The sequence below is a fragment of the Plecotus auritus genome (genome assembly GCF_963455305.1).
Source record: "Plecotus auritus genome assembly, chromosome: 10".
NCBI classification, from domain to species: Eukaryota; Metazoa; Chordata; class Mammalia; order Chiroptera; family Vespertilionidae; genus Plecotus; species Plecotus auritus.
Window position 1 is genome coordinate 5,558,163 of NC_137785.1, and position 24,617 is coordinate 5,582,779.

The 24,617-nt window shown below is 48.8% G+C and overlaps 1 protein-coding gene across 1 annotated transcript in view; it reads left to right on the plus strand.

Moving 5' to 3' along the window:
* Positions 1–2,783: 2,783 nt before the first annotated feature.
* LOC308235318 (T-cell-interacting, activating receptor on myeloid cells protein 1-like) overlaps positions 2,784–24,617 on the plus strand; it is a gene marked incomplete at its 3' end in the record, with an annotated part of 23,260 nt that continues 1,426 nt past the window's right edge. The window contains exons 1-10 of the mRNA XM_080644076.1: positions 2,784–3,451; positions 5,402–5,437; positions 7,223–7,507; positions 8,884–9,168; positions 15,380–15,664; positions 18,026–18,064; positions 23,086–23,178; positions 23,284–23,311; positions 23,810–23,838; positions 23,945–23,976. Of these exons, the coding sequence (XP_080500202.1) occupies positions 3,418–3,451; positions 5,402–5,437; positions 7,223–7,507; positions 8,884–9,168; positions 15,380–15,664; positions 18,026–18,064; positions 23,086–23,178; positions 23,284–23,311; positions 23,810–23,838; positions 23,945–23,976 (1,146 nt within the window). The 5' untranslated portion in view covers positions 2,784–3,417. The remainder of the gene's footprint in view (positions 3,452–5,401; positions 5,438–7,222; positions 7,508–8,883; positions 9,169–15,379; positions 15,665–18,025; positions 18,065–23,085; positions 23,179–23,283; positions 23,312–23,809; positions 23,839–23,944; positions 23,977–24,617) is intronic.

A 24,617-nucleotide genomic window follows, 5' to 3' on the forward strand; every position in this document is an offset into this window, starting at 1 on the left:
AGTGACAATACGGGTGGACCTTGAGGACATTATGCTAAGGGAGACACACCAGAGAAAGGTAAGAATGCCTGGTCTCACCTATACATGGAAGCTAAAAAAGTCAAAGCTGTAAAAGACAGAGTAAAATGGTGGTTACCAGGGGATGGAGGTGGGAGATAACACTGACGTCTTTTAAGGGTACAAACTTACAAGGAGTCATAAGCCATAGAGACCTAATGCATAGTATAACATAGACAATCATATTGTACAGTAAACCCTCATTTAACGTCACAAATAGATTTTGTGGCTTTAGGAGTCACCACACAAGGAAACCAATTTTACCACAGGCTAACGGACAAGAATTAAGTTCTGAGGCATCTTACCACCTTTACAAACAAACTACATTCAACAAAACGTCATTCGAGACGTCATTTGCTGTTATGTAATGTGACAAATAGCCCTACGGCTTGACAATCCTGTCACAATACATGAGTTTTGTATGAAAGTAACACCCTGTACATCTTAAATTTACACACTGTTGCATGTCACAATGTATTCAATTACAGAAAAAGATGAAAGGACATGAGTGAGCATGCTTTGATGCCCTATTTTAAGCCTTTAAAAATATTAAATTGGACGAACAAAACAGGTCCAGAGACATGGACACATGGAACAGACTGACAAATCTAAGAGGGGAAGAGATTAACCACAGAACATATATGCATGGTCCATGGACACAGATAATAGTGTGGGGGTGGGATGGAGGGGGGCAGGAGGGGGGCAAAGGAGGACATGTGTAATACTGCCAATAAAAGTATACAAGGTGGGGCAAAAGTAAGTTTACAGTTGTATGAGAAACAGCCTATTCTTGTAATTATTATTTATTGTATCATTTCCCATACAAACTGTAAACCTACTTTTGCCCCACCCTGTGTATATTAAGTTGGTTACACTAATAGCCAGTTCTAGAAAGAAAGAAGAAAAAGAACCTGCGGTATATCTAGGGTGCTCTTTAGGGGGGCCACAGCTGATAAGACCAACAAATAATCAGAGGGAGGGTCTATGCGGGGAGCTAAGGCTTATGGAAGTTCTCGCACTTGATGCAAAAACTCCGTTAACAATAAAGCTCTAAGTTCCACCTTCACCTTCCCTGAACTTCCTTTCCCTTCTATAAACACCCCTGCACCCTGCCACGCGGGAAGTCTAAGCACTGAGATGCACCTCTCCCCCCCCCCCTTTTTTTTTTAATACTCACCCGAGGATATTTTTCTTTACTTTTTTTTCTTTTTAAATATATATTTTATTGACTTTTTACAGAGAGGAAGGGAGAGGGATAGAGTTTGAAACATTGATGAGAGAGAAACATCGATCAGCTGCCTCCTGCACACCTCCTACTGGGGATGTGCTGGCAATCAAGGTACATGCCCTTGACCGGAATCGAACCTGGGACCCTTCAGTCCGCAGGCCGACGCTCTATCCACTGAGCCAAACCGGTTTCAGCTTTCCATCGATTTTTAAGGAGAGTGGGAGAGGGAAAGACAGAGAGAAACATCCATGTGAGAGAAACACATCGATTGGTTGCCTCCTTCATAAGCCCTGACCAGGGCCTGGGCCAGGGAGGAGCCTGCAACCAGGTACATGGCCTTGACCGGAATCGAACCCGGGTCCCTTTGTTCTGCAGTCCGACGCTCTACCCACTGAGCCAAACCGGCTAGCTAGGGCAAGGTGCATCTCCTTCTTATTGCGGAATAAATCCTCTTTTCTTGTTAATCCTCACCGGAGGATAGTTTTTCCATTGATTTTTAGAGAGGGGGCGGGGGCGGCTGGACATTAACATCCATGTGTCCCGCCCTGACTGGGGCCGGGATCAGATCCTGCAACGCAGGTCCATGCCCTTGACCAGAACCGAACCCGCGACCCTGCAGCCGCGGGGTGACGCTCTACCCACCAAGAAAAACCGGGTAGAACCAGAATAAACCCTTCTTGTTGCCGAAACACCTACTCGATACTACTTTTCAGTCGACATACCCAAAGCACCTAAAATCACAGAACCCCTGACTCCCGGCCAGGCAGAGGCGGCGACAGAGCGGAAGCAGGTTCTGCTGGACCCCTCGCTGCCCGCCCCCCCTGCGCCCTCCACCCTGTGCCCGGGTGCCCCGCAAGCCCACCGGAGGCTAGCGGGACCACGATGGCTGGGATGGCGGTCTTCCCCGGGGACACCTGCTCAGCTGGTGAGGGCGGCGGTACTCACGGTTGGGGCTGCTGTACTTCCTCACCAGGACAGGAGCGAGCCCTGTGGGGTGTGTGGGGAGGGGTCCCCGGGGACGCCATTCCCAGGGACCCCACTCCCAGGCCTCTCCCAGAACAGACGCTGGCGCAGCAGGTGCGCAGACGGAGCGCTTAGAAGATTCCAGAAGGCGCACGCTGCGAGGTACTGCGCACCCCAGACCAGGAGCCAACTGGCCAGCCAGGCGAGCGCTTGGGGGACGGCGTGCGTGGGGAACGGCTTGCGTGAGGAGCGTGCATGAGGAGGGTACGTGGGAGCAGCGTGTGTTGGGATTGGTGTGCAGAAGGCTGCGTGGGGAACGTGCGTGGGAGCTGCGTGCGTCCTGGGGACGTCGTGCGTGCGTGAGGAGCGTGCATAGGAGCACGTGCCTGCAGAGCAAGCATTGAAGAGCTGCGTGCCTGGGCGGCGGCGGGCTTCGGGCTTGTGGAACGTGCGTTGGAGGCTGCGTGCGTGCGTGGGGAACGTGCGTGCGTGCGGAGCGTGCGTGCGTGCGTGCGTGCGAAGCGTAGTGCGTTGGGGGGGGGGGGGTGTGTGTGTGTGTGTGTGTGTGTGTGTGTGTGTGTGTGTGTGTGTGTGTGTGTGTGTGTGTGTGTGTGTGTGTGCGCGCGCGCGCGCGCGCGCGCGCACGCTGCATGCACCCTGTGGACTCCCAGAGCGAGCATGCGTGGGGGGCGGCCTGTGTTGGGGGATGCGCACGCGCAGAGCGGGGTGGGCAGCTTGGTGACCTCTGCTCGCCTGCAGGAGCCCATGCGTCCTACTTTTGCTGCCCAGACTTGGCCCAAGTGCACCGCCAGAACTCTGTACACCATTTTCTATTTTGTGTGACTCTCCAACTATTTCCAAAAATGAAAATGTCCCGCTTAGGACTTCAAATGAGAAGAGACGGATCTTGGGGTGGGCGGAGCCGTCGCCACACACCCCGGATCTATGGGGAAGATGTTGTCATTGACGGCTTCTGGCTTCCTGAGTGGGTTGCGAGAAGGAAACTGTACACCAGGTGGTGTGGAGAACCAGAGGGTCAGAGCAGTACGTCTCCCCACACATCCTGGAGGCACAGTGGGCAGCTGGAGAGCTTGGGTCAGCCCAAGCCCCCCTTCTTTCTCTAACTGTAAAACTGAAGCCGGGATCCTGGTCTGGGCGAAAGGGACGCTATGATCACAGGATTCCTGTCCCTGCTTTGCCTCGGTGAGTATGCAGGACTGGGAGGGATGGGGTTGGATCTGTGAGAAAATTCCTGGTGGAGAGGGGAGGAGGGGGGCATCATGGGAAACGTGGCAAACACAGACATGATCGATGACGCCTGCGTGTTGGATACAGGCCACCTGTCGGAGTTTTGTGGGCTGTACACATGCCTGCATTCTGACGTTAGCACAAGCCGATGAGGAACCCAAGGTTCAGAGGCTGTGGTGACCACGCCCTCTGTTTACCCAGCTGAGAAATGCCAAGCTCGGATGGGATCTCCAAATACGCACCCTCTAAACAATGTTCCATTGGCGGATAGGAGGGGCAGGGTCCACAGGATGTGAGAAGCTGTGGGTTTGGGTGCAAAACAGGAATAGAGGGAAGAACAATGCCTGGGGATGGCGCTTAAAAAGAAAATTTCTGCCCTAACCGGTTTGGCTCAGTGGATAGAGCGCTGGCCTGTGGACTCAAGGGTCCCAGGTTCGATTCTGGTCAAGGGCATGTACCTTGGTTGCGGGCACATCCCCAGTGGGGAGTGTGCAGGAGGCAGCTGATCAATGTTTCTCTCTCATCGATGTTTCAAACTCTCTATCTCTCTCCCTTCCTCTCTGTAAAAAGAAAAATCAATAAAATATATTTTAAAAAAAAGAAAAAGAAAAAGAAAATTTCTGCCCTAGCTGGTTTGGCTCAGTGGATAGAGCAGCGGGCCTGCGGACTGAAGGGTCCCGGGTTCAACTCAGGTCAAGGGCAGGTTACCTTGGTTGCAGGCTCCTCCCTGGCCCCGTGCAAGAGGCAACCCATCCATGTGTTTCTCTCACATCGATGTTTCTCTCTGTCTTTCCCTCTCTCTTCTACTCCCCCTAAAAATCAATGGGAAAATATCCTCGGGTGGGGATTAACAAAAAATAAACAAATAAACAAAGAAGAAAACTTCCTACCCCCAGCCTGATTTTAATCGCCTTCAACTTGAACATAAGGCAAACAGACCACAGCCTGCAAAAAGAACGACCTGGATGATAACCTTCGGTGGGGCTCTCAACTTTGGACCAATAGCTACACCTCCCTGAGCCCCAGCTCCTCCTTGGTGAGCTGGGTGTGTGGAGCGGATACCAGGACTTCTCTGCCCCAGTTCCTTCCTCCTTCTGGGTACAGCCCTTCCCTGTGGGGTCATACTTCTCCCACACACACTTGAACTTCAGAGGTGGCTCTAGACACCCTTCCCCGGACCTCCAGCTGCAGGGCAGAATAGCTGGGCCGTCAGAGACTGACCTCATCCTCCGCATTTTCAGTGCCTGTACCACAAACTCTCTCCGTGTGATGGAGGGAGAGAACCCTCTCTGACACGCCATGGTAAAATAACCATTGCAGCATGAAAGTGGTTAGGATAAACCTTGCAATCCCAGAAAATAATGAGAAAAGCGTAGGTCAGGGTTCAAGGATTTAAGAATCAAGGATTTCTAGATGGCGAAAGAAGTCCTAATCATAAAAGCTTTCTTACAATTTCCAATGCAGTCAATCCGAAAGGGTTCCTGGAAGGCTCTCCATAAACATAACTTCTGTTGAAGGACAAAGAATGGGATAAGAATAAAAGTTAAAAACAAACAAATAAAAAAAAAACAACACAAGGAAATACTTGGCAAGGGACACAGCCGATGTTTAACAAATGAGTCAAACCTAGCTGGCTTGGCTCAGTGGTTGAGTGTCAATCTATAAGCCAGTAGGTCACAGTTCGATTCCTGGTCAGGGCACATGCCCGGGTTGCAGGCTTGATCCCCAGTGGAGGGCGTGTAGGAGGCAGCCAATCAATGATTCTCTCTCATTGATGTTTCTACTCTCCCTTCCTCTGTGAAATCAATAAATATACGTATTTTTTTAATTAGCCAAGCATTCTCTGCCTCATTTGTACTCCAAGACAAGCACATCATTTGTCTCTCATGAGGTTTTCTCTTCCAGGGCTCTGTCTGGGCTATGATGATGAGCACAAGAATGGTGAGTTGTCTTTCACATAAACTCTGTTTTTATATCCCAAGTCCCATGATTTTTTAAAAAATATTTTTTCAATTACAGTTGACATACAATATTACATTAATTTCAGGTGTACAGCATAGTGATTAGACATTTATCTAGAGGCCTGGTGCATGAAATTCGTGCAGGGGGGCGGTGGGGAGGCAGTCCCTCAGCCCAGCCTGCACCCTCTCCAATCCGGGACCTCTTGGGTGATGTCTGACTGCTGCAGGTATCAGGCCTAAACCGGCAGTTGGACATCCCTCTCGCAATCCAGGATCGCTGGCTCCTAACTGCTCGCCTGCCTGCCTGCCTGCCTGCTCGCCCCTAACTCCTCTGCCTGCCTGCCTGATCGCCCCTAACTGCCCTCCCCTGCTGGTCTGATTGCCCCTAACTGCCCTCCCCTGCTGGCCTGATCGCCCCTAACCATCTCGGCCCCTGCCACCATGGCTTTGTCCGGAAGGAAGGCAGGATGACCGAAAGATGTCTGGTCGACCCTATCTAATTCACATATTACCCTTTTGTTAGTATAGATGAAGTGACCCCCCCCCTCATAAGTCTAGTACCCAGCTGGCACCATACATAGTTATTACAGTATCACTGACTATATTCCTTGTGCTGTACTCTGCATCCCGGTGACTGTTTTGTGACTGCCAATTTGTACTTCTTAATCCCTCCATCTTTTTCACCCAGTCCCCCAACACCTTCCCCTCTGACAGTCTGTTCTCAGAATCTATGAGTTTTTTCTCTTTTGTTCATTTATTTTGTCTTTAGATTCTACATATAAGTGAGATCATATGGTATGTGTCTTCCCCTGCCTGCTTATTTCTTTTTTTTTAAATATATTTTATTGATTTTTTACAGAGAGGAAGGGAGAGGGATAGAGAGTTAGAAACATCGATGAGAGAGAAACATCGACCAGCTGCCTCCTGCACACCTCCCACTGGGGATGTGCCCGCAACCCAGGTACATGCCCTTGACCGGAATCAAACCTGGGACCCTTCAGTCCACAGGCCGACGCTCTATCCACTGAGCCAAACCGGTTAGGGCTCTGTCTGCTTATTTCACTTGGCATAATACCCTCCAGGTCCACCCATGTTGTTGCAAAGGGCAAGTTTTCATTCTTTTTCTTATGGCCGAGTCATATGACCTTTTTCCTTAAATCCTCTGAATTCCAAGAGAGTGTTCACGATCATCAAGATAAAGAGTCAAGCCCTGGTGTGGCTCCGTTGGTTGTATGTCACCCTGTGTATCAAAGGGTTGCTGATTCAGTTCCCCGTCAGGGCACCTGCCCTGGTTATGGGCTCGATCCCCGGTGCGGGGTGTGCAGGAGGCAGCCGATCCATGTACTGCTCTCACATTGATGTTTCTCTCCTTCTCCCTCTAAGAAGCAATGAGCTATTCTTTAAAAAAAAAAATGATAGAGTCAAGTAAAATATATGGTCGGCAAACTCACTAGTCAACAGAGCCAAATATCAACAGTACAACGATTGAAATTTCTTTTGAGAGCCGAAAACCGACTTCTGCACATGGGCCACCAAGTTTCAATCGCACTGTACGTGCACGCCCGCACGTGGTATTTTGTGGATGGGTCACACTCAAGGGGCCAAAGAGCCGCATGTGGCTTGCGAGCCGCGGTTTGCTGACCACTGGTCTAGCCACATACTGTACACCTGAAACTAATCTAACATATTGAATATAAACTGTAATTGAAAAATAAAATTAAAATTAAAAAGATAAACAATCTAACTAACTCTGAATTTTTTCCAGACACCCTCCCCAGACCCTCCCTCCACGCCTTGCCAGGATCAGTGGTTGGACGCGGTGGTAACGTGACCCTGAAGTGCCAGGGTCACTTGCAGAACGTGACGTTCATGCTGGGGAAGTGGCAGGACCCTGGGTACAGGCGGGAGCAGAGCTCAGCAGGACACGATGCTGAATTCCTCCTCACGCACCTGGAGCCTGAACATGCCGGGAGGTACTTTTGTGCCTACAAGACCACGGGCTCCCACGAGTGGTCAGAGAAGAGCGAGCACCTGCACCTGGAGGTCACAGGTGAGCAGGCAGCCTGGGCTTTTCTCCTTGGAGCACAGGTTCAAGTGAACCTGTCTGGTGATGGGACCCGGCAGGGAAGAAGGAATCCAGGAAACAGACAGACCGGTGCCACACCTCGAGTGTGGGGAACTGGGAACTGGGTGTGGGGGCGAGCCTGTCATCAGGGCTTCTGAGTGGGTCTCAATGCTGTGGATGTGAGACAGTGTTTTTTTTTTTTAATTTTTAGTTATTTTTTAAAATATATTTATACTGGAGGTCCTATGCACGAATTTGTGCAAGAGTAGGCCTTCCTTCCCCCAGCTGCCAGCACCGGCTTCCCTCTGGCACTTGGGACCCGGGCTCCCCTTGCAACCCCAGCTTCGTCTGGAAGGACATCTGGTCTAATTAGCATATTTCTCTCTGGTTTCAGAGAGAAAGGGAAAGAGAGAGAGAGATAGAAGCATCAATGATGAGAGAGAATCATTGATTGGCTGCCTCCTGCACACCCACACTAGGGATCAAGCCCACAATATGGCCATATGCCCCTCCCAGGAATCAAATCATGACCTCCTAGTTCATAGGTTGACCTTCAACCACTGAGCCACGGTGGCCGGGCCAGGGTCTGCCTTCTTTCATTGTCCTTGCAAAGATGAGCCCCGAACGCTGACCTTCAAATAGGTCCTGTCCTTGATCTGGGTTCTGGGCTGCTTTATCTCCAGGGCCTGTCCTCCTTCAGTTTCCAAGGGTCTGTGAGAAAATCGACTCTTTATAGTGAGTAGCTATTAAGCAACTGTAATTCCATTTCTCTTATATGCCCCTCCCCTAGCAGGATCACTCTTAAAACTCTTCCCTCATCAACATAAAGCCTGAGGTGACTCCAGGTCACAGTATGGCACTCTGATCCCGTACGACAGAACTGAATGTATTATTATTGCTCTGATGAAAATGGGAATCCCAGATCCATCATAAATTGAGAAAGGAATTTAAAATATCAAACTAGGCATCATGGCGGCAAAAGACATCCCTTGTTTTTGTTCCTCCCTTCAACAACAGAAATTCAGCATCCATCTACAAACAGACGTGTTTCCCATGCACCAAAGGGTTGCCGGTTCGATTCCCGGTCAGGGCACTTGTCAGGGTTGTGGGCTCAGTCCCCGGTGGAGGGTGTGCAGGAGGCAGCCGATCGATGTTGTATTCTCACATTGATGTTTCTCTCCTTCTCCCTCCAAGAATCAATGAGCTATTTTTTTTAAAAAAATGATAGAGTCAAGTAAAATATATGATTGTCTAGCCACATGCTGTACACCTGAAACTAATCTAACATACTGAATGTAAGCTGTAATTGAAAAATAAAATTAAAAAGATAAACAGTCTACTTAATTCTGAATTCTTTCTAGACACCCTCCCCAGACCCTCCCTCCATGCCTTGCCGGGATCAGTGGTTGGACGCGGTGATAACGTGACCCTGAAGTGCCAGGGCCACTTGCAGAATGTGACGTTCATGCTGGGGAAGTGGCAGGACCCTGGGTACAGGCGGGAGCAGAGCTCAGCAGGACACGATGCTGAATTCCTCCTCACGCACCTGGAGCCTGAACATGCTGGGAGGTACTTTTGTGCCTACAAGACCACGGGCTCCCACGAGTGGTCAGAGAAGAGCGAGCACCTGCACCTGGAGGTCACAGGTGAGCAGGCAGCCTGGGCTTTTCTCCTTGGAGCACAGGTTCCGTGTCCTGTGATGGGACCCGGCAGGGAAGAAGGAATCCAGGAAACAGACAGACAGGTGCCACACCTCGAGTGTGGGGAAATGGGAACTGGGTGTGGGGGCGAGCCTGTCATCAGGGCTTCTGAGTGGGTCTCAATGCTGTGGATGTGGGACAGTGTTTTTTGTTTTAATATTTATTTATTTTTTAAAATATATTTATACTGGAGTCCCGATGCACGAATTTGTGCAAGAGTAGGCCTTCCTTCCCCCAGCTGCCAGCACCGGCTTCCCTCTGGCACTTGGGACCCAGGCTCCCCTTGCAACCCCGGCTTCGTCTGGAAGGACATCTGGTCTAATTAGCATATTTCTCTCTGGTTTCAGAGAGAAAGGGAAAGAGAGAGAGAGAGAGAAGCATCAATGATGAGAGAAACCAAGATGGCGGCATAGGTAAACACCTAAACTGCTGCCTCGCACAACAATATCAAAACTACATCTAAAAGACAAAATGGACACCATCCAGAACCACAGGAAAACTGGCTGAGTGGAAATTCTACAACTAGAAGGAAAGAGGAAAGCACATTGAGACTCAGAGGAGCTGCAAAAGGCTGAGGTACAGAGACACGCACACGCCGAGAGGACGGGCGGCTGAGTGCACGGGCGGCTGAGTGTGTGGCTGGCTTTCCCAAGTGGGAGGGAGACGGAAGCTCCCAACTGCACTGAACTCCAGTCCTGGGCGAGATTCTGGGAACCCAGACTCATTCGGGGGGAATCTGGACTGTCAGAAAAAGAGAAAACACACGGAGACTCAGGAGCTGCAGAAGGCAGAGGTCTGGAGGTGCATGTGCGCAGAGAAGACTGACTGCTGAGTGCACGGGCGGCTGAGTGCGTGGCTGGCTTTCTAAAGCAGGAGGGAGACGGAAGCTCCCAAACTCCAGTTCTGGGCGAGTTTCTGGGAACCCAGACTCATTCGGGGAGAAACTGGACTGTCTGGCAGCGGACGAAACTCGAGGGCAGCTTTCTCTCAGAGGTGCCTGCAGCGATTACCAAGGGACACTGAGACCCAGGGGCCTCATAGGGCAGGGCTGACAGGAAGCCAAGGCTGTCTGCTCCTCTCTGAGACTCCGCCCCATCCAAGCTGAGCACAGGCTTTTGCAATTTTGCAAGTCTTGCCCCATAAGCGTGTCTCCAGCACAGAAGTTCTCCCATTGTAGACACAACTGATCCTCACAGCCAATTGGCCTGGAGGTCAATTCCTCCCAGTGATACCAACAACAATCAAGACTTAACTACAACAAGGCTGAGCACACAGTCCACAAAGGGGTGCACCAAAAGTGTCCACCTCAGGTAACTGGGGGAGGCTGAGCCACTGGGCCCTATAGGACACCTACCACACAAAGCTACTCTACCAACTCAGGGAATCAACAAAAATGCGGAGACAAAGAAACAGATCACAAATGAAAGAAATGGATGGAAGCAAATGACTGGATATAGAGTTCAAAACCACGGTTATAAGGTTTTTCAAGAATTTCCTAGAAAAGACCAATAAATTTAGCAAGACCCTCGAGGATATGAAAAAGGAACAACTAGAAATTAAACATACACTGACTGAAATAAAAAATATTATACAGAGACCTAACAGCAGATTAGAGGACCACAAGAATCAAGTCAAAGATTTGAAATACAAAGAAGCAAAAAAACACTCAACAGGAAAAGCAAAAAGAAAAAAGAATCCAAAAACTTGAAGATAGTGTAAGGAGCCTCTGGGACAACTTTAAGCCTACCAACATCCGAATTTTTGGGGTGCCAGAAGAAGAGAGAGAGCAAAATATTGAAAACCTATTAGAAGAAGTAATGACAGAAAACTTTCCCTACCTGGTGAAAGAAATAGACTTACAAGTCCAGGAAGCGCACAGAACCCCAAACAAAAGGAATCCAAAGAGGACCACACCAAGACACATCATAATTAAAATGCCAAGAGCAAAAGACAAAGAGAGAATATTAAAAGCAGAAAGAGAAAAACAGTTAGTTACCTACAAGGGAGCACCCATATGATTGTCAGCTGATTTCTCAACAGAAACTATGCAGGCCAGAAGGGAGTGGCAAGAAATATTTAAAGTGATGAATAGCAAGAACCTACAACCAAGATTACTCTATCCAGCAAAGCTATCATTCAGAATTGAAGGTCAGATAAAGAGCTTCACAGATAAGAAAAAGCTAAAGGAGTTCATCACTGCCAAACCAGTATTATATGAAATGCTGAAAGGTATTCTTTTTTTTTAATTAATTTATTTTTTACAGAGAGAAAGAGAGAGGGAGAGAGAGTTAGAAACATCGATGAGAGGAGAGAAACCAAGATGGCGGCATAGGTAAACACCTAAACTGCTGCCTCGCACAACAATTTCAAAACTACAACTAAAAGACAGAACGGACACCATCCAGAACCACAGGAAAGCAGGCTGAGTGAAAATTCTACAACTAGAAGGAAAGAGAAAAGCTCACAGAGAATTGGAGGTACGGCAAAGGGGCTTTGTGCGCGCAGAGAGGAAGGGCGGCTGAGAGCCTGGCTGACTTCCTCTGGCGGAAGGGGGAAGGAAGCCTCCGACGGCACTGAACCCCAGTTCTGACTGCACTGAACCCCAGTTCCGGGCGAACCCCTGGGGACCCACGCTCTTGTGGGGGGAGTCTGGACTCTCGGGCGGAGACTCGGGAGCCGGGGAAGGCGGAGGACTGAAAGTACACACTCGCGCGCACGCCGGTGCGCACAAGGGCTGCGGAGGTTGCCGCGGGTTTTCCCTGGTGGAGGGGAGTCAGAGGCTCCTGACGGCACTGTGCCCCAGTTCTGACTGCAGTGAACCCCGGTTCCAGGCGAGCCCCTGGGGACCCACGCTCTTGTGGGGGGAGTCTGGACTCTCAGGAGGAGACTCGAGCTGGGGAAGGCGGAGGACTGAAAGCGCACGTGCGCGCAGGGGCGGGGCTGACAGGAAGCCAAGACTGAGGCTCCACCCCATCCAAGCTGAGCACAGAGGCTATTGCAATTTAGCAAGTCTAATCCTATAGGGCTGTCTCCAGCACCGGGCTTCTCCCAGCATAGACACAGCTGATCCTTACAGCCAACTGACCCGGAGGTCAATTCTTCCCAGTGATACCAACAACAATAAAGACTTAATTACAACAAGGCTGTACACACAGTCCACAAAGGGGTGCACCAAGAGTGTCCACCTCAGGTTAACTGGGGAAGCAGACCCACTGGGCCATATTGGAAACCTAGCACAAATATCCACCTTACCAACTCAGGGAATCAGTGAAAATGCGGGGTCAAAGAATCAGATCACAAACGAAAGAAATGGAGGAAAACAAACGACTGGATATAGAATTCAAAACCACGGTTATAAGACTTTTTAAGAATATCCTAGAAAAGGCCGATAAATATAACGAGACCCTCGAAGATATGAAAAAGGACCAACTAGAAATTAAACATACACTGACTGAAATAAAAAATATTATACAGAGACCCAGAAACAGAATAGAGGAACACAAGAATCAAGTCAAAGAATTGAAATACAAAGAAGCAAAAAACACTCAACCGAAAAAGCAAAAAGCAAAAAAAAAAATCCAAAAAGTTGAAGATAATGTAAGAAGACTCTGGGACAACTTCAAGCGTACCAACATCAGAATTATGGGGGTGCCAGAAGAAGAGAGAGAGCAAGATACTGAAAACCTATTTGAAGAAATAATGACCGAAAACTTCCCCCACCTGGTGAAAGAAATAGACTTACAAGTCCAGGAAGCACACAGAACCCCAAACAAAAGGAATCCAAAGAGGACCACACCAAGACACATCATAATTAAAATTCCAAGGGCAAAAGACAAAGAGAGAATATTAAAAGCAGCAAGAGAAAAACAGTTAATTACCTACAAGGGAGCACCCATACGACTGTCAGCTGACTTCTCAACAGAAACTATGCAGGCCAGACGGGAGTGGCAAGAAATTTTCAATGTGATGAATAGCAAGAACCTACAACCAAGATTACTCTACCCAGCAAAGCTATCATTCAGAATTGAAGGGCAGATAAAGAGCTTCACAGATAAGAAAAAGCTGAAGGAGTTCATCACCACCAAACCAGTATTATATGAAATGCTGAAAGGTATTCTTAAAGAAGAGGAAGAAGAAAAAAGTAAAGAGAAAAATTATGAACAACAAATACATATCTATCAACAAGCGAACCTAAAAATCAAGTGAATTAAAAACCTGAGGAACAGAATAATCTGGTGAATATAATAGAATCAGGGGCATAGAAAGGGAGTGGACTGATAATTCTCATGGGGAAAGGGGTAAGGGGGGTTCATGAAGAGAATGGACAAAAATCATACACCTATGGATGAGGACAGTGGGGGGGAGGTAAGGGCAGAAGGTGGGGTGGGAAAGGGGTGGAGGGGAGCTATGGGGGGAAAAAGGAGAAATAATTGTAATAATCTGAATAAAGATTTATTTAAAAAAAAAAAAAAAAAAAAAAAGAAACATCGATGAGAGAGAAACATCAATCAGCTGCCTCCTGCATACCTCCTACTGGGGATGTGCCCGCAACCAAGGTACATGCCCTTGACCAGAATCGAACCTGGGACCTTTCAGTCCGCAGGCTGACGCACTATCCACTGAGCCAAACTGGTTAGGTCTGAAAGGTATTCTTTAAGAAGGGGAAGAAGAAGAAAAAGGTAAAGATAAAAATTATGAACAAGAAATACATGTCTATCAACAAGTGAGTCTAAAAATGAAGTGAATAAAAAATCTGATGAACACAATAAACTGGTGAATATAATAGAATCAGGGGCATAGAAAGGGAGTGGACTGACAATTCTCGGGGGGAAAGGGGTGTGGGGGTGCGGGAAGAGACTGGACAAAAATCGTACACCTATGGATGAGGACAGTGGTGGGGAGGTAAGGGCAGAGGGTGGGGTGGGAACCGGGTGGAGGGGAGCTATGGGGGGGAAAAAGAGGAACAATTGTAATTGAACAATAAAGATTTATTAAATTTAAAAAAATCCACCAAAAAAAAAAAAAAGCATCAATGATGAGGTAGAATCATCTATTGGCTGCCTCCTGTACACCCACACTGGGGATGAACCCATAATCTGGGCATATGCCCCACCCGGGAATCAAATCATGACCTCCTAGTTCATAGGTTGACCTTCAACCACTGAGCCAGGGTGGCCGGGCCAGGGTCTGCCTTCTTTCATTGTTCTTGCAAAGATGAGCCCCGAACGCTGACCTTCAAATAGGTCCTGTCCTTGATCTGGGTTCTGGGCTGCTTTATCTCCAGGGCCTGTCCTCCTTCAGTTTCCAAGGGTCTGTGAGAAAATCGACTCTTTATAGTGAGTAGCTATTAAGCAACTGTAATTCCATTTCTCTTACATGCCCCTCCCCTAGCAGGATCACTCTTAAAACTCTTCCCTTATCAACATAAAGCCAGAGGTGACTCCAGGTCACAGTATGGCACTGATCCCGTACGACAGAACTGAATGTATTGTTATTGCTCTGATGAAAATGGGAATCCCAGAACCATGATAAATTGAGAAAGGAATTTAAATATCAAACTAAGCATCATGGCGGCAAAAGACATCCCTTGTTTTTGTTCCTCCCTTCAACAACAGAAATTCAGCATCCATCTGCAAATAGACGTGTTTCCCATGCACCAAAGGGTTGCCGTTTCGATTCCCGGTCAGGGCACTTGCCCGGGTTGTGGACTCAGTCCCTGGTGGGGGGTGTGCAGGAAGCAGCCAGTCCATGTTGTACTGTCACATTGATGTTTCTCTCCTTCTCCCTCCAAGAATCAATGAGCTATTCTTTAAAAAAAATGATAGAGTCAAGTAAAATATATGACTGTCTAGACCAGCCGTGGGCAAACTACGGCCCGCGGGCCAGATCCGGCTGTTCTATCCGGTTCTCTTGCTCTCCCCTCCGCTCCTTTACTTTGAATTTATATTAGTTCACACAAACACTCCATCCATGCTTTTGTTCCAGCCCTCTGGTCCAGTTTAAGAACCCATTGTGGCCCTCGAGTCAAAAAGTTTGCCCACCCCTGGCTAGCCACATGCTGTACAACTGAAACTAATCTAACATACTGAATGTAAGCTGTAATTGAAAAATAAAATTAAAAAGATAAACAGTCTACTTAATTCTGAATTCTTTCTAGACACCGTCCCGAGACCCTCCCTCCACGCCTTGCCGGGATCAGTGGTTAGACGCGGTGGTAACGTGACCCTGAAGTGCCAGGGTCACTTGCAGAACGTGACGTTCATGCTGGGGAAGTGGCAGGACCCTGGGTACAGGCGGGAGCGGAGCTCAGCAGGACACGATGCTGAATTCCTCCTCACGCACCTGGAGCCTGAACATGCCGGGAGGTACTTTTGTGCCTACAAGACCACGGGCTCCCACGAGTGGTCAGAGAAGAGCGAGCACCTGCACCTGGAGGTCACAGGTGAGCAGGCAGCCTGGGCTTTTCTCCTTGGAGCACAGGTTCCTTGTCCTGTGATGGGACCGGGCAGGGAGGAAGGAATCCAGGAAACAGACAGACCGGTGCCACACCTCGAGTGTGGGGAAATGGGGAACTGGGTGTGGGGGCGAGCCTGTCATCAGGGCTTCTGCGTGGGTCTCAGTGCTGTGGATGTGGGGCAGTGTTTTATTTATTTATTTTTTAATATTTAGTTATTTACTTGAGAGAGACGGGGAGAAACATTGATTTGTTGTTCCACTTATTTATGCATTCATTGGTTGATTCTTTTGTGTGTTTTTTATAGTTATGCTCTATTTTTAAAGAATAGTTAAATATTCTTTAAAATATTAGAAAGGGTCCTAACTGGTTTGGCTCAGTGGATAGAGCATCGGCCTGCGGACTGAAAGGTCCCGGGTTCGATTCCAGTCAAGGGCATGTACTTTGGTTGCGGGCACATCCCCTGTGGGAGGTGTGCAGGAGGCAGCTGATCGATGTTTCTAACTCTCTATCCCTCTCCCTTTCTCTCTGTAAAAAATCAATAAAATATATTTTTTTAAAAAAAGAAAAAAAAAGAAAATATTAGAATGGGAGAGGGAGGGAGGCAGGGAGGGAGGGAGAGAGAGAGAGAGAAACATCAATGTGAGAGCTGCCTCCTGCATGCCCCCTACGAGAGATCCAGTCTATAACCCAGGCATGTGCCCTTGGCCAGGAATTGAACCAGCAACCTCCGGGTACATGGAACGAGGCCCAACCAACTGAGCCACACTGGCCAGGGCCATTGGTTGATTCTTGCATGTGCCCTGACTGGGGAGCGAACGTGCAACCTTGGTGTACCCAGACGACGCTCTGATCGACTGAGCTAGCTGGCCAGGGCAGTGGGACAACGTTTTAGAATAGAGGTATAAATAGAAAATTTGAGGTGCCGCAAGGCCAAGGGATCGAGAGACGATTGTCATTGAAGAGATAGTTTGGTGCCGTTCCCACGAGGCCATGCAGGGCCCCATGGGGAAGCACTAGTCAGCCAAAAATTGTGAGACCTAATCGTCAAATTAAGTAAAGTTGCAAGATAATAAAACCAACATACAGAAGTCAGTTTCATTTCTATACACTAACAACAAAATATCCAAAAAAGAATTAAAGAAAGCGATCACATTCACAATAGCATAAAAAACACAATAAAATACTTAGAAATAAATTTAACCAAGGAGGTGAAATATCCGTACAGTGAAAACAACAAGACTCTAATGAAAATAAGACACAAAGAAATGGAAAGATATACCATGTTCATGAATAAGAATTAATATTGGTAAAATATCCACATTACCCAAAGCCATCTATATGCTGTCTCTATTAAGATACCAATAACATTTTTCACAGAAATAGAAGAGTCCTAAAATTGGCATGAAACAGACAGAAGACCCTAAATCAATGGTCGGCAAACTCATTCGTCGACAGAGCCAAATATCAACAGTACAACGATTGAAATTTCTTTTGAGAGCCAAATTTTTTAATGATATGTCTTTTTAAATTATTATTATTGATTTTTTACAGAGAGGAAGGGAGAGGGATAGAGAGTTAGAAACATCGATGGGAGAGAAACATCGATCAGCTGCCTCCTGCACACCTCCCACTGGGGATGTGCCTGCAACCAAGGTACATGCCCTTGACCGGAATTGAACCCGGGACCCTTGAGTCCACAGGCCGACGCTCTATCCACTGAGCCAAACCGGCCAGGGCGAGAGCCAAATTTTTTAAACTTAAACTTTTTCTAACGCCACTTCTTCAAAATAGACTCACCCAGGCCGTGGTATTTTGTGGAAGAGCCACACTCAAGGGGCCAAAGAGCCGCATGTGGCTCGCAAGCCGCAATTTGCCGACCACTGCCCTAAATAGCCAAACCATCCTGAAAAAGAACAAAGTTGGAGGTATCACACTCCCTCATTTTATTTTATTTTTTCATTTTTTAAAATATATTTTTATGGATTTCAGAGAGGAAGGGAAAGGGAGGGAGAGATTGAAACATCAATGATGAGTTTCACTCGGTTACAGCGTCGTCCCGATACACCAAGGTTACGGGATTGATCCCCAGTCTGAGCACCCATGAACGCATAGATGGGTGAACAACAAGTCGATGTTTCTCTCTCTCTCTCTAAAAATCAATAAAAATTAAAATAATAATCGTATCAAACTCCAGGAGTATTAAGAGTAATACTGACCCTCACTTGGAGGCCCGGTGAGATTCTCTTCTTCTTTACTTCCGGGTCTGTAGTAGAACATGAGCACTTACTCCCCCGAGATTGCCGTGTCATCATGATGACAGGGTTTTTTTTGCATCCTGTTTTCTAGATGACCGTGGCAGACCTGGAGCTTCCTCAGCAAAAACAGGTAAGATAATTACAGGTGTGTTTTACCGATGATACCCACCTCATGAGGCAAGGGATCCCTTTTGATCGAAAGGCACAAGGGGAGTCTTAACGCCCACTTTCTCATGCTTTGGGAAGAACGACTACGTTTGGAGGGGAGAGGACTTCTAAGCCACTCCTGAAAATCTTTTTTTTTTAAATATATTTTATTGATTTTTTACAAAGAGGAAAGGAGAGGGATAGAGAGATAGAAACATCAATGAGAGAGAAACATCGATTCAGCTGCCTCCTGCACACCCCCCACTGGGGATGTGCCCGCAACCAAGGTACATGCCCCTGACCGGAATCGAACCCGGGACCCTCCAGTCCGCAGGCCGACGCTCTATCCACTGAGCCAAACCGGTTTCGGCCGCAATTCTTTTTATTCCTTTTTATTCTATCTATGATAATGGAAAGTTAGAATTTTATTGATTTACTTGTTAATCCTCACCCGAGGATATTTTTCCATTGATTTTTAGAGAGAGTGGAAGAGAGAGGAAAAGACAAGAGAGAAACATCGATGTGAGAGACACACATCGATTGGTTGCCTCCCTATACGAGCCCCAACCAGGGCCCGGGTCTGGGAGGAGCCTACAACCAAGGTACGTGCCCTTGACCGGAATCGAACCTGGAACTCTTCAGTCTACAGGCCGATGCTCTATCCACTGAGCCACACCAGCTAGGGCTGAAGCACCAGAATTCTAAACAGAATAACAGATCTTGAAGCACAGATATGTTGCCCGCAGCCTGGATATGCATGCCTGGAAGCTGCCCGAAGGGGCCCCGTGCTCCCTGATAAGGAATTTCACCACGGAACTGGGGCACAAGGCCAGCTTTCTCTCTCTCTCTCTCTCTCGGACCTGTCACTTTCAGGCGCCTGGGTCAAACTCTATCCCATTGCTCCGTCAGGTCCCTCCAGGCCAGCCGCACAGACTCTTTGTCATTTACTTCGGCTGTTAGTAAACAGACGTGTGAAATTCGACCAGGATGTGTGGACATCTCAGGGCAAACCCAGCTCATCGGGTTGTGGGGCCCTAGGAAGGGGACAGTTTTGCAAGAATCTGCTTCTCATTTTCTCATTTCTAGCAAGTTGCTAAGTGAGAGAAACTGCAGGCTGCACGGGGCGGGGGGGGGCCAGGAACAGCTGTTCCTGCCCGTGTGCCTATGGCCACGCAGATGCCCTGGTAGAATCGTCGCTTTTTAGGGTCTCCTGGATTCGATGCCACCAGAAGCAACTCTTTTTTTTTTTAAATATATTTTATTGATTTTTTTTTTACAGAGAGGAAGGGAGAGGGATAGTGAGTTAGAAATATCGATGAGAGAGAAACATCGATCAGCTGCCTCCTGCACACCTCCTACTGGGGATGTGCCCGCAACCAAGGTACATGCCCTTGACCGGAATCGAACCTGGGACCTTTCAGTCCGCAGGCCGGCACTCTATCCACTGAGCCAAACCAGTCAGGGCCAGAAGCAACTCTTAAGTATTACGGCAAAAGTGATATTGGAAGGGAGTGGGGAGGGGGGATTTGCAGGGAAAGAGACTAAACAACGATGGGATGTCCCAGTCCCTCTGCTCAGTCCCGCAAGAAAGCACAGGAGACAGAAGGGCACAAACACCAGAGGCCGGGGAGCGAGGGCACTCGTGTCCCCACGCAGAACAGTCATGGCTAAAGGGGTGGCCTTGCCCTGGCCGGGTGGGTCCATGGTTAGAGCACCAGCCCACGCACCGAAGGGTCGAGGGTTTGATTCCTGGTCAAGGGCACGTACCTGGGTTGCTGGTTCAATCCCTGGACCAGGTCGGGGCACATGCAGGAGGCCACAGATCGATGTGTCTCTCACATTGATGTTTCTCTCTCTCTCTCTTTCCCTCCTTCCCTTCCACTCTCTCTAAAAACCAATGGGAAAAATATCCTCAGGTGAGGATTTAAGGGAGAGCGGGATGGACCTTGAGACACATAAATGCCAAGGCATTTGGGATTCTTCCAGATGCAAATGTTCATGTAGGAAGGTGAAAGAAGGCATGATCTGGCCCTAACCAGTTTGGCCGAGTGGATAGAGCATCGGCCTGCGGACTAAAGGGTCCCAGGTTCGATTCCGGTCAAGGGCATGTACCTTGGTTGCAGGCACATCCCCAGTAGGGGGTGTGCAGAAGGCAGCTGATCGATGTTTCTAACTCTCCCTCTCCCTTCCTCTCTATAAAAAAATCAATAAAATATATTTTTTTTTAAAAAAGAAGAAGAAGGCATCATCTAGAGCAGGGGTCCTCAAACTTTTTAAACAGGGGCCAGTTCACTGTCCTTCAGACTGTTGGAGGGCCGGACTATAGTTAAAAAAAAAAAACTATGAACAAATTCCTATGCGCACTGCGGGCCCGGGACGCGTCGGCTGCTAAGCAGGACAGGCAGCGGCACTTGGCGGGCCGGATAAATGTCCTCGGCGGGCCGCATGTGGCCCGCGGGCCGTAGTTTGAGGACCCCTGATCTGGAGTGTGTAGAAATGACAGTCGGGGGAACATGGGTGTGGGAGCGACAACAGCATCTGTTACGGAGGGAGGTGGGTGCAGGCGGGACACTGGGTGGGACCCCGCCATTATCCTGCACAGTCAGGCAGTCCCCGCACTGGGTGCTTGAGCCAGCTCTTGCCATGGTTCCCCTCTCTTCACCTTAGCAGTCTTATCTCCCTCAGCTCTATTGACGTATAACTGACAATAAAATGGTAGGATATCTAATGTGGTGATTTGATGTAAGCATATGTTGTGAAAGGGTGTCCCCCATTGAGCTCATGAACACATTTCTCACCGCATATATTTACCTCTTTCCCCGCCCCCCACTCCCTTTGGTGAGAATGCTCAAGATCTGCTGTCTTAAAAGGGAGGTGGGGGAAGGTAGGAAAGGGTAAAGGGGGGTGAGTGGTGATGGAAGGAGGCTTGACTTGGGGTGGCGCATACACAGTACAATAGACAGATGATGTGTTGTAGAATTGTACACCAGAAACCTGTATCATCTTGTGAACCAGTGTCACTCCAACGGTTGAGCATTGACCTCTGAGCCAGGAGGTCACAATTCGTCAGGCATGGTTACACAAAGAGGTGATGTTTGAACTAAGCCTTGAAAAGCATGAATGCACCCACTGAATGTCGGATGAGGTACGGGGAGAAGGAATGGGAAAGCAATTTCAGCCACAGAAAGTGTGGGTATACTGTTCCCAGTCGGGCACATGCCTGCATTGTGGGCTTGATCCCCAGTGGGAGGCATGCAGGAGGCAGCCAATCACTGATTTCTTCTCATCATTGATGTTTCTCTCTTTCCCTTTCCCTTCCTTTCTGAAATCAATAAAAATATATTTTAGCCCTAGCTGGCGTGGCTCAGTGGATAGAGCGTTGCCTGCGGACTCTAGGGTCCTGGGTTCCATTCTGGTTAAGGGCACATGCCCGGGTTGCAGGCTTAATCCCCAGTAGGGGGCGTGCAGGAGGCAGCCAATCCATGATTCTCTCTCATCATTGATGTTTCAATCTCTCTCTTCCTCTCCCTTCCTCTCTGAAACCAATAAAAATATATTCTTAAAATATCCTATCTAATAAAGAGGTGATATGCTAATTGACCCTCACGCCATTGCAAAGATGGCAGCGCCCACAGCCAATAAGGAGGGAATATGCTAATTGATTGCCACGCTCTCAAAGATGGTGGCACCCACAGCCACAAGATGGCAGCACCCAATCCCCCTCAGCCCCACCAGGGCATCTGCCTCAAGTCTCCCAGTCCCCTCAGCCCCTCAGCCCCCCAGGGCGGGCCCGAGGCGCAGGCAAGCCTTGGATGGCGGCTGCCCAGCTGCCCAGGGCCGCCCGAGGCTTGCACTGCTGGCAGTGGTAGCTGCAGAGGTGTGATGGGGTGTTGCCTTCCCCTGATCGCGGGGTCGCCTCCCGCCCCTAAGGGCTCCCGGACTGTGAGAGGGGGCAGGCTGGGCTGAGGGATCCCCCCCCTCCAGTGCATGAATTTTCATGCACCGGGCCTCTAGTATATATATATTTAAAAATGCTTAAAGCAATGGGACATTCCTACTCTGAAGTGGCAGCTCCACGTGTTCGTTTAAAAAGATAAATTTTTTTATTTCAGTTGACATATTAGTTTCAGGTGTGCAGTATAGTGGTTAGACATTTATATACTTTACAAAGTGATCATCCTGATAAGTCTAGTGCCCACCTGGCAGCATCCACATTTACCACATTATTACTCACTATATTCCCTATGCTGTACCCCCATGACTATTCTGTAACTGCCCATCTACTTTTTAAAAATAGATTTTTTTATTGATTTCAAAGAGGAAGGGGGAGAGAGAGAGAAACATCCATGATGAGAGAGAATCATTGATCGGCTGCTTCCTGCACACCCCCTACTGGGGATCAAGCCTGCAACCCAGGCATGTGCCCTTAGACTGGAATCGAACCCAGGACCCTTCAGTCCTCAGGCCGATGCTCTATCCACTGAGTCAAACCGGCTAGGGCCCACCTACTTCTTCACCCCTTCACCTTTTTCATTCAGTCCCTCTGGCAACCATCGCTCGTTCTCTGTATCTCTGAGTCTGTTTTTGTTGGGTCGGTTCATCTGCTTTATTCTTTAGATTCCACGTATTCGTGAGATCATACAGTTTTTGTCTTTCTCTCTGTGACCTGGCGATTCTACTGGGCATTTACCTGAAGAAATTCCAAAGCGCTAATTTGAAACGTTATTTGCACCCCTACATTCATTACCGCGCGACCTTTACAATAGCCAACACACGGAAGCAACCCGAGTGCCCATCGTTGGACGAGTGGGTAAAAACCCTGTGGCACATGCACACCGTGGCCTACGGCCCTGCCAGGGAAAAGAAGGAAATGATGCCGGTTGCCACAGCCTGGCGGGCCGAGAGGGCGTGGCGCCGAGTGAAATCAGGTGGCTCCACGTTTCGGTGCCTGGCTCCTCTCACCTGTTCTGCAAAACTGGCTCTGACCCGCTCCTGTCCCCCCAGACAGCAGGGTCATCTTCGTCACCGCCTTCAGCTGCCTCGCCATCTTCCTCCTCTTCCCCACCGTCTTCCTCATCTATCGGCGCAGTCAGGGCGGTGAGTTCACAGAAACGCCGTTGAAACCGCTGGGGAAGGGGAGTGAAGGGGAGGAGTCGCTCATCAGATAAATCCCCCCCCCCCCCCCCCCGTGTTTTCTTACAGGCTCATCCCATGAAGAATCCACCAAGAGGTAGATGTACCTGCAAGTCGCACACTCCATTCTTCAGAGACCCCATCACACAGACCCCATCGCTCATGCCCAGCCCCACCGCGTTCCCCCCTGGCAACTCCCTCTCCACGTCTGTGCTGCGACCTTCCTCCTGGCCTCTCCAAAATCCTTATCATCCCTCCAAAAATCTCCATAGCCTATATTTTATTTTATTTTTTTTGTTGTTGTTAATCCTCACCTGAGGATATTTTTCCATTGATTTTTAGGGAGAGTGGAAGAGAGAGAGAGAGAGAAAGACGGAGAGAAAACATCGATGTGAGAGAAACACATCGATTGGTTGTCTCCTGCGCGAGCCCGATCAGGGCCCTGGCCGGGGAGGAGCCTGCAACCAAGTACATGCCCTTGACCGGAATCGAACCCGGGACCCTTTGGTCCACAGGCCGAGGCTCTGTCCGCTGAGCCACACGGGCCAGGGCCATATCCCATACTTTAATGTGTGTTTCTCTCTCTCTCTCTCAGAACTAGCCATCCCGAGCAAGAGGCCTCAGGTAAGTGATAAGAGGAGAACCCAGGAGAGAGTCACTGGATAGACAACAGTCGGACACCTGCTGGCTGAGAACTGAGTCTTTGTGTTTTTTTTTTCCTCGAGTGCAGATCTGTCCCAGCAGGAAAGGACATCGCTCTCGGTGAGTTCTCCCCTTCGGAATTCCCCAGCAGCTCCCTCGGCCCAGGCTGTCCTGCCTGCCTCCTGGCTTAGCCCTTGCTCTGCCTACAAGGATGCCCCGACTCACACAGTTAGGAGGCCAGTGAACATCGTGTTTAAAAACATGCTTTTTCCTGGCCCGGTGGCTCAACTGCTAAGAGTGTCTTCCTATACATCAAAAGGTTGTGGGTTCGCCCTTGACTGGTGTGGCTCAGTGGATAGAGCGTCGGCCTGCGGACTGAAGGGTCCCAGGTTCGATTCCTGTCAGGGGCATGTACCTTGGTTGCGGGCACATCCCCAGTGGGGGGCGTGCAGGAGGCAGCTGATCGATGTTTCTCTCTCATTGATGTTTCTAACTCTCTATCCCTCTCCCTTCCTGTCTGTAAAAAATCAATAAAATATATATATATTTTTAAAAACGTTTTGGGTTCGATTCCCGATCAAGGCACATACCTGGGTTGCAGAGTTTTTCTTCTTTTTTCTCATATATTTTCTTTATTTTTATATATGTATATTTTTACTGATTTCAGAGAGGAAGGGAGAGGGAGAGAGAGAGAAACATCAATGATGAGAGAGAATCATTGATTGGCTGCCTCCTGCACACCCGCTACTAGGGATTGAGCC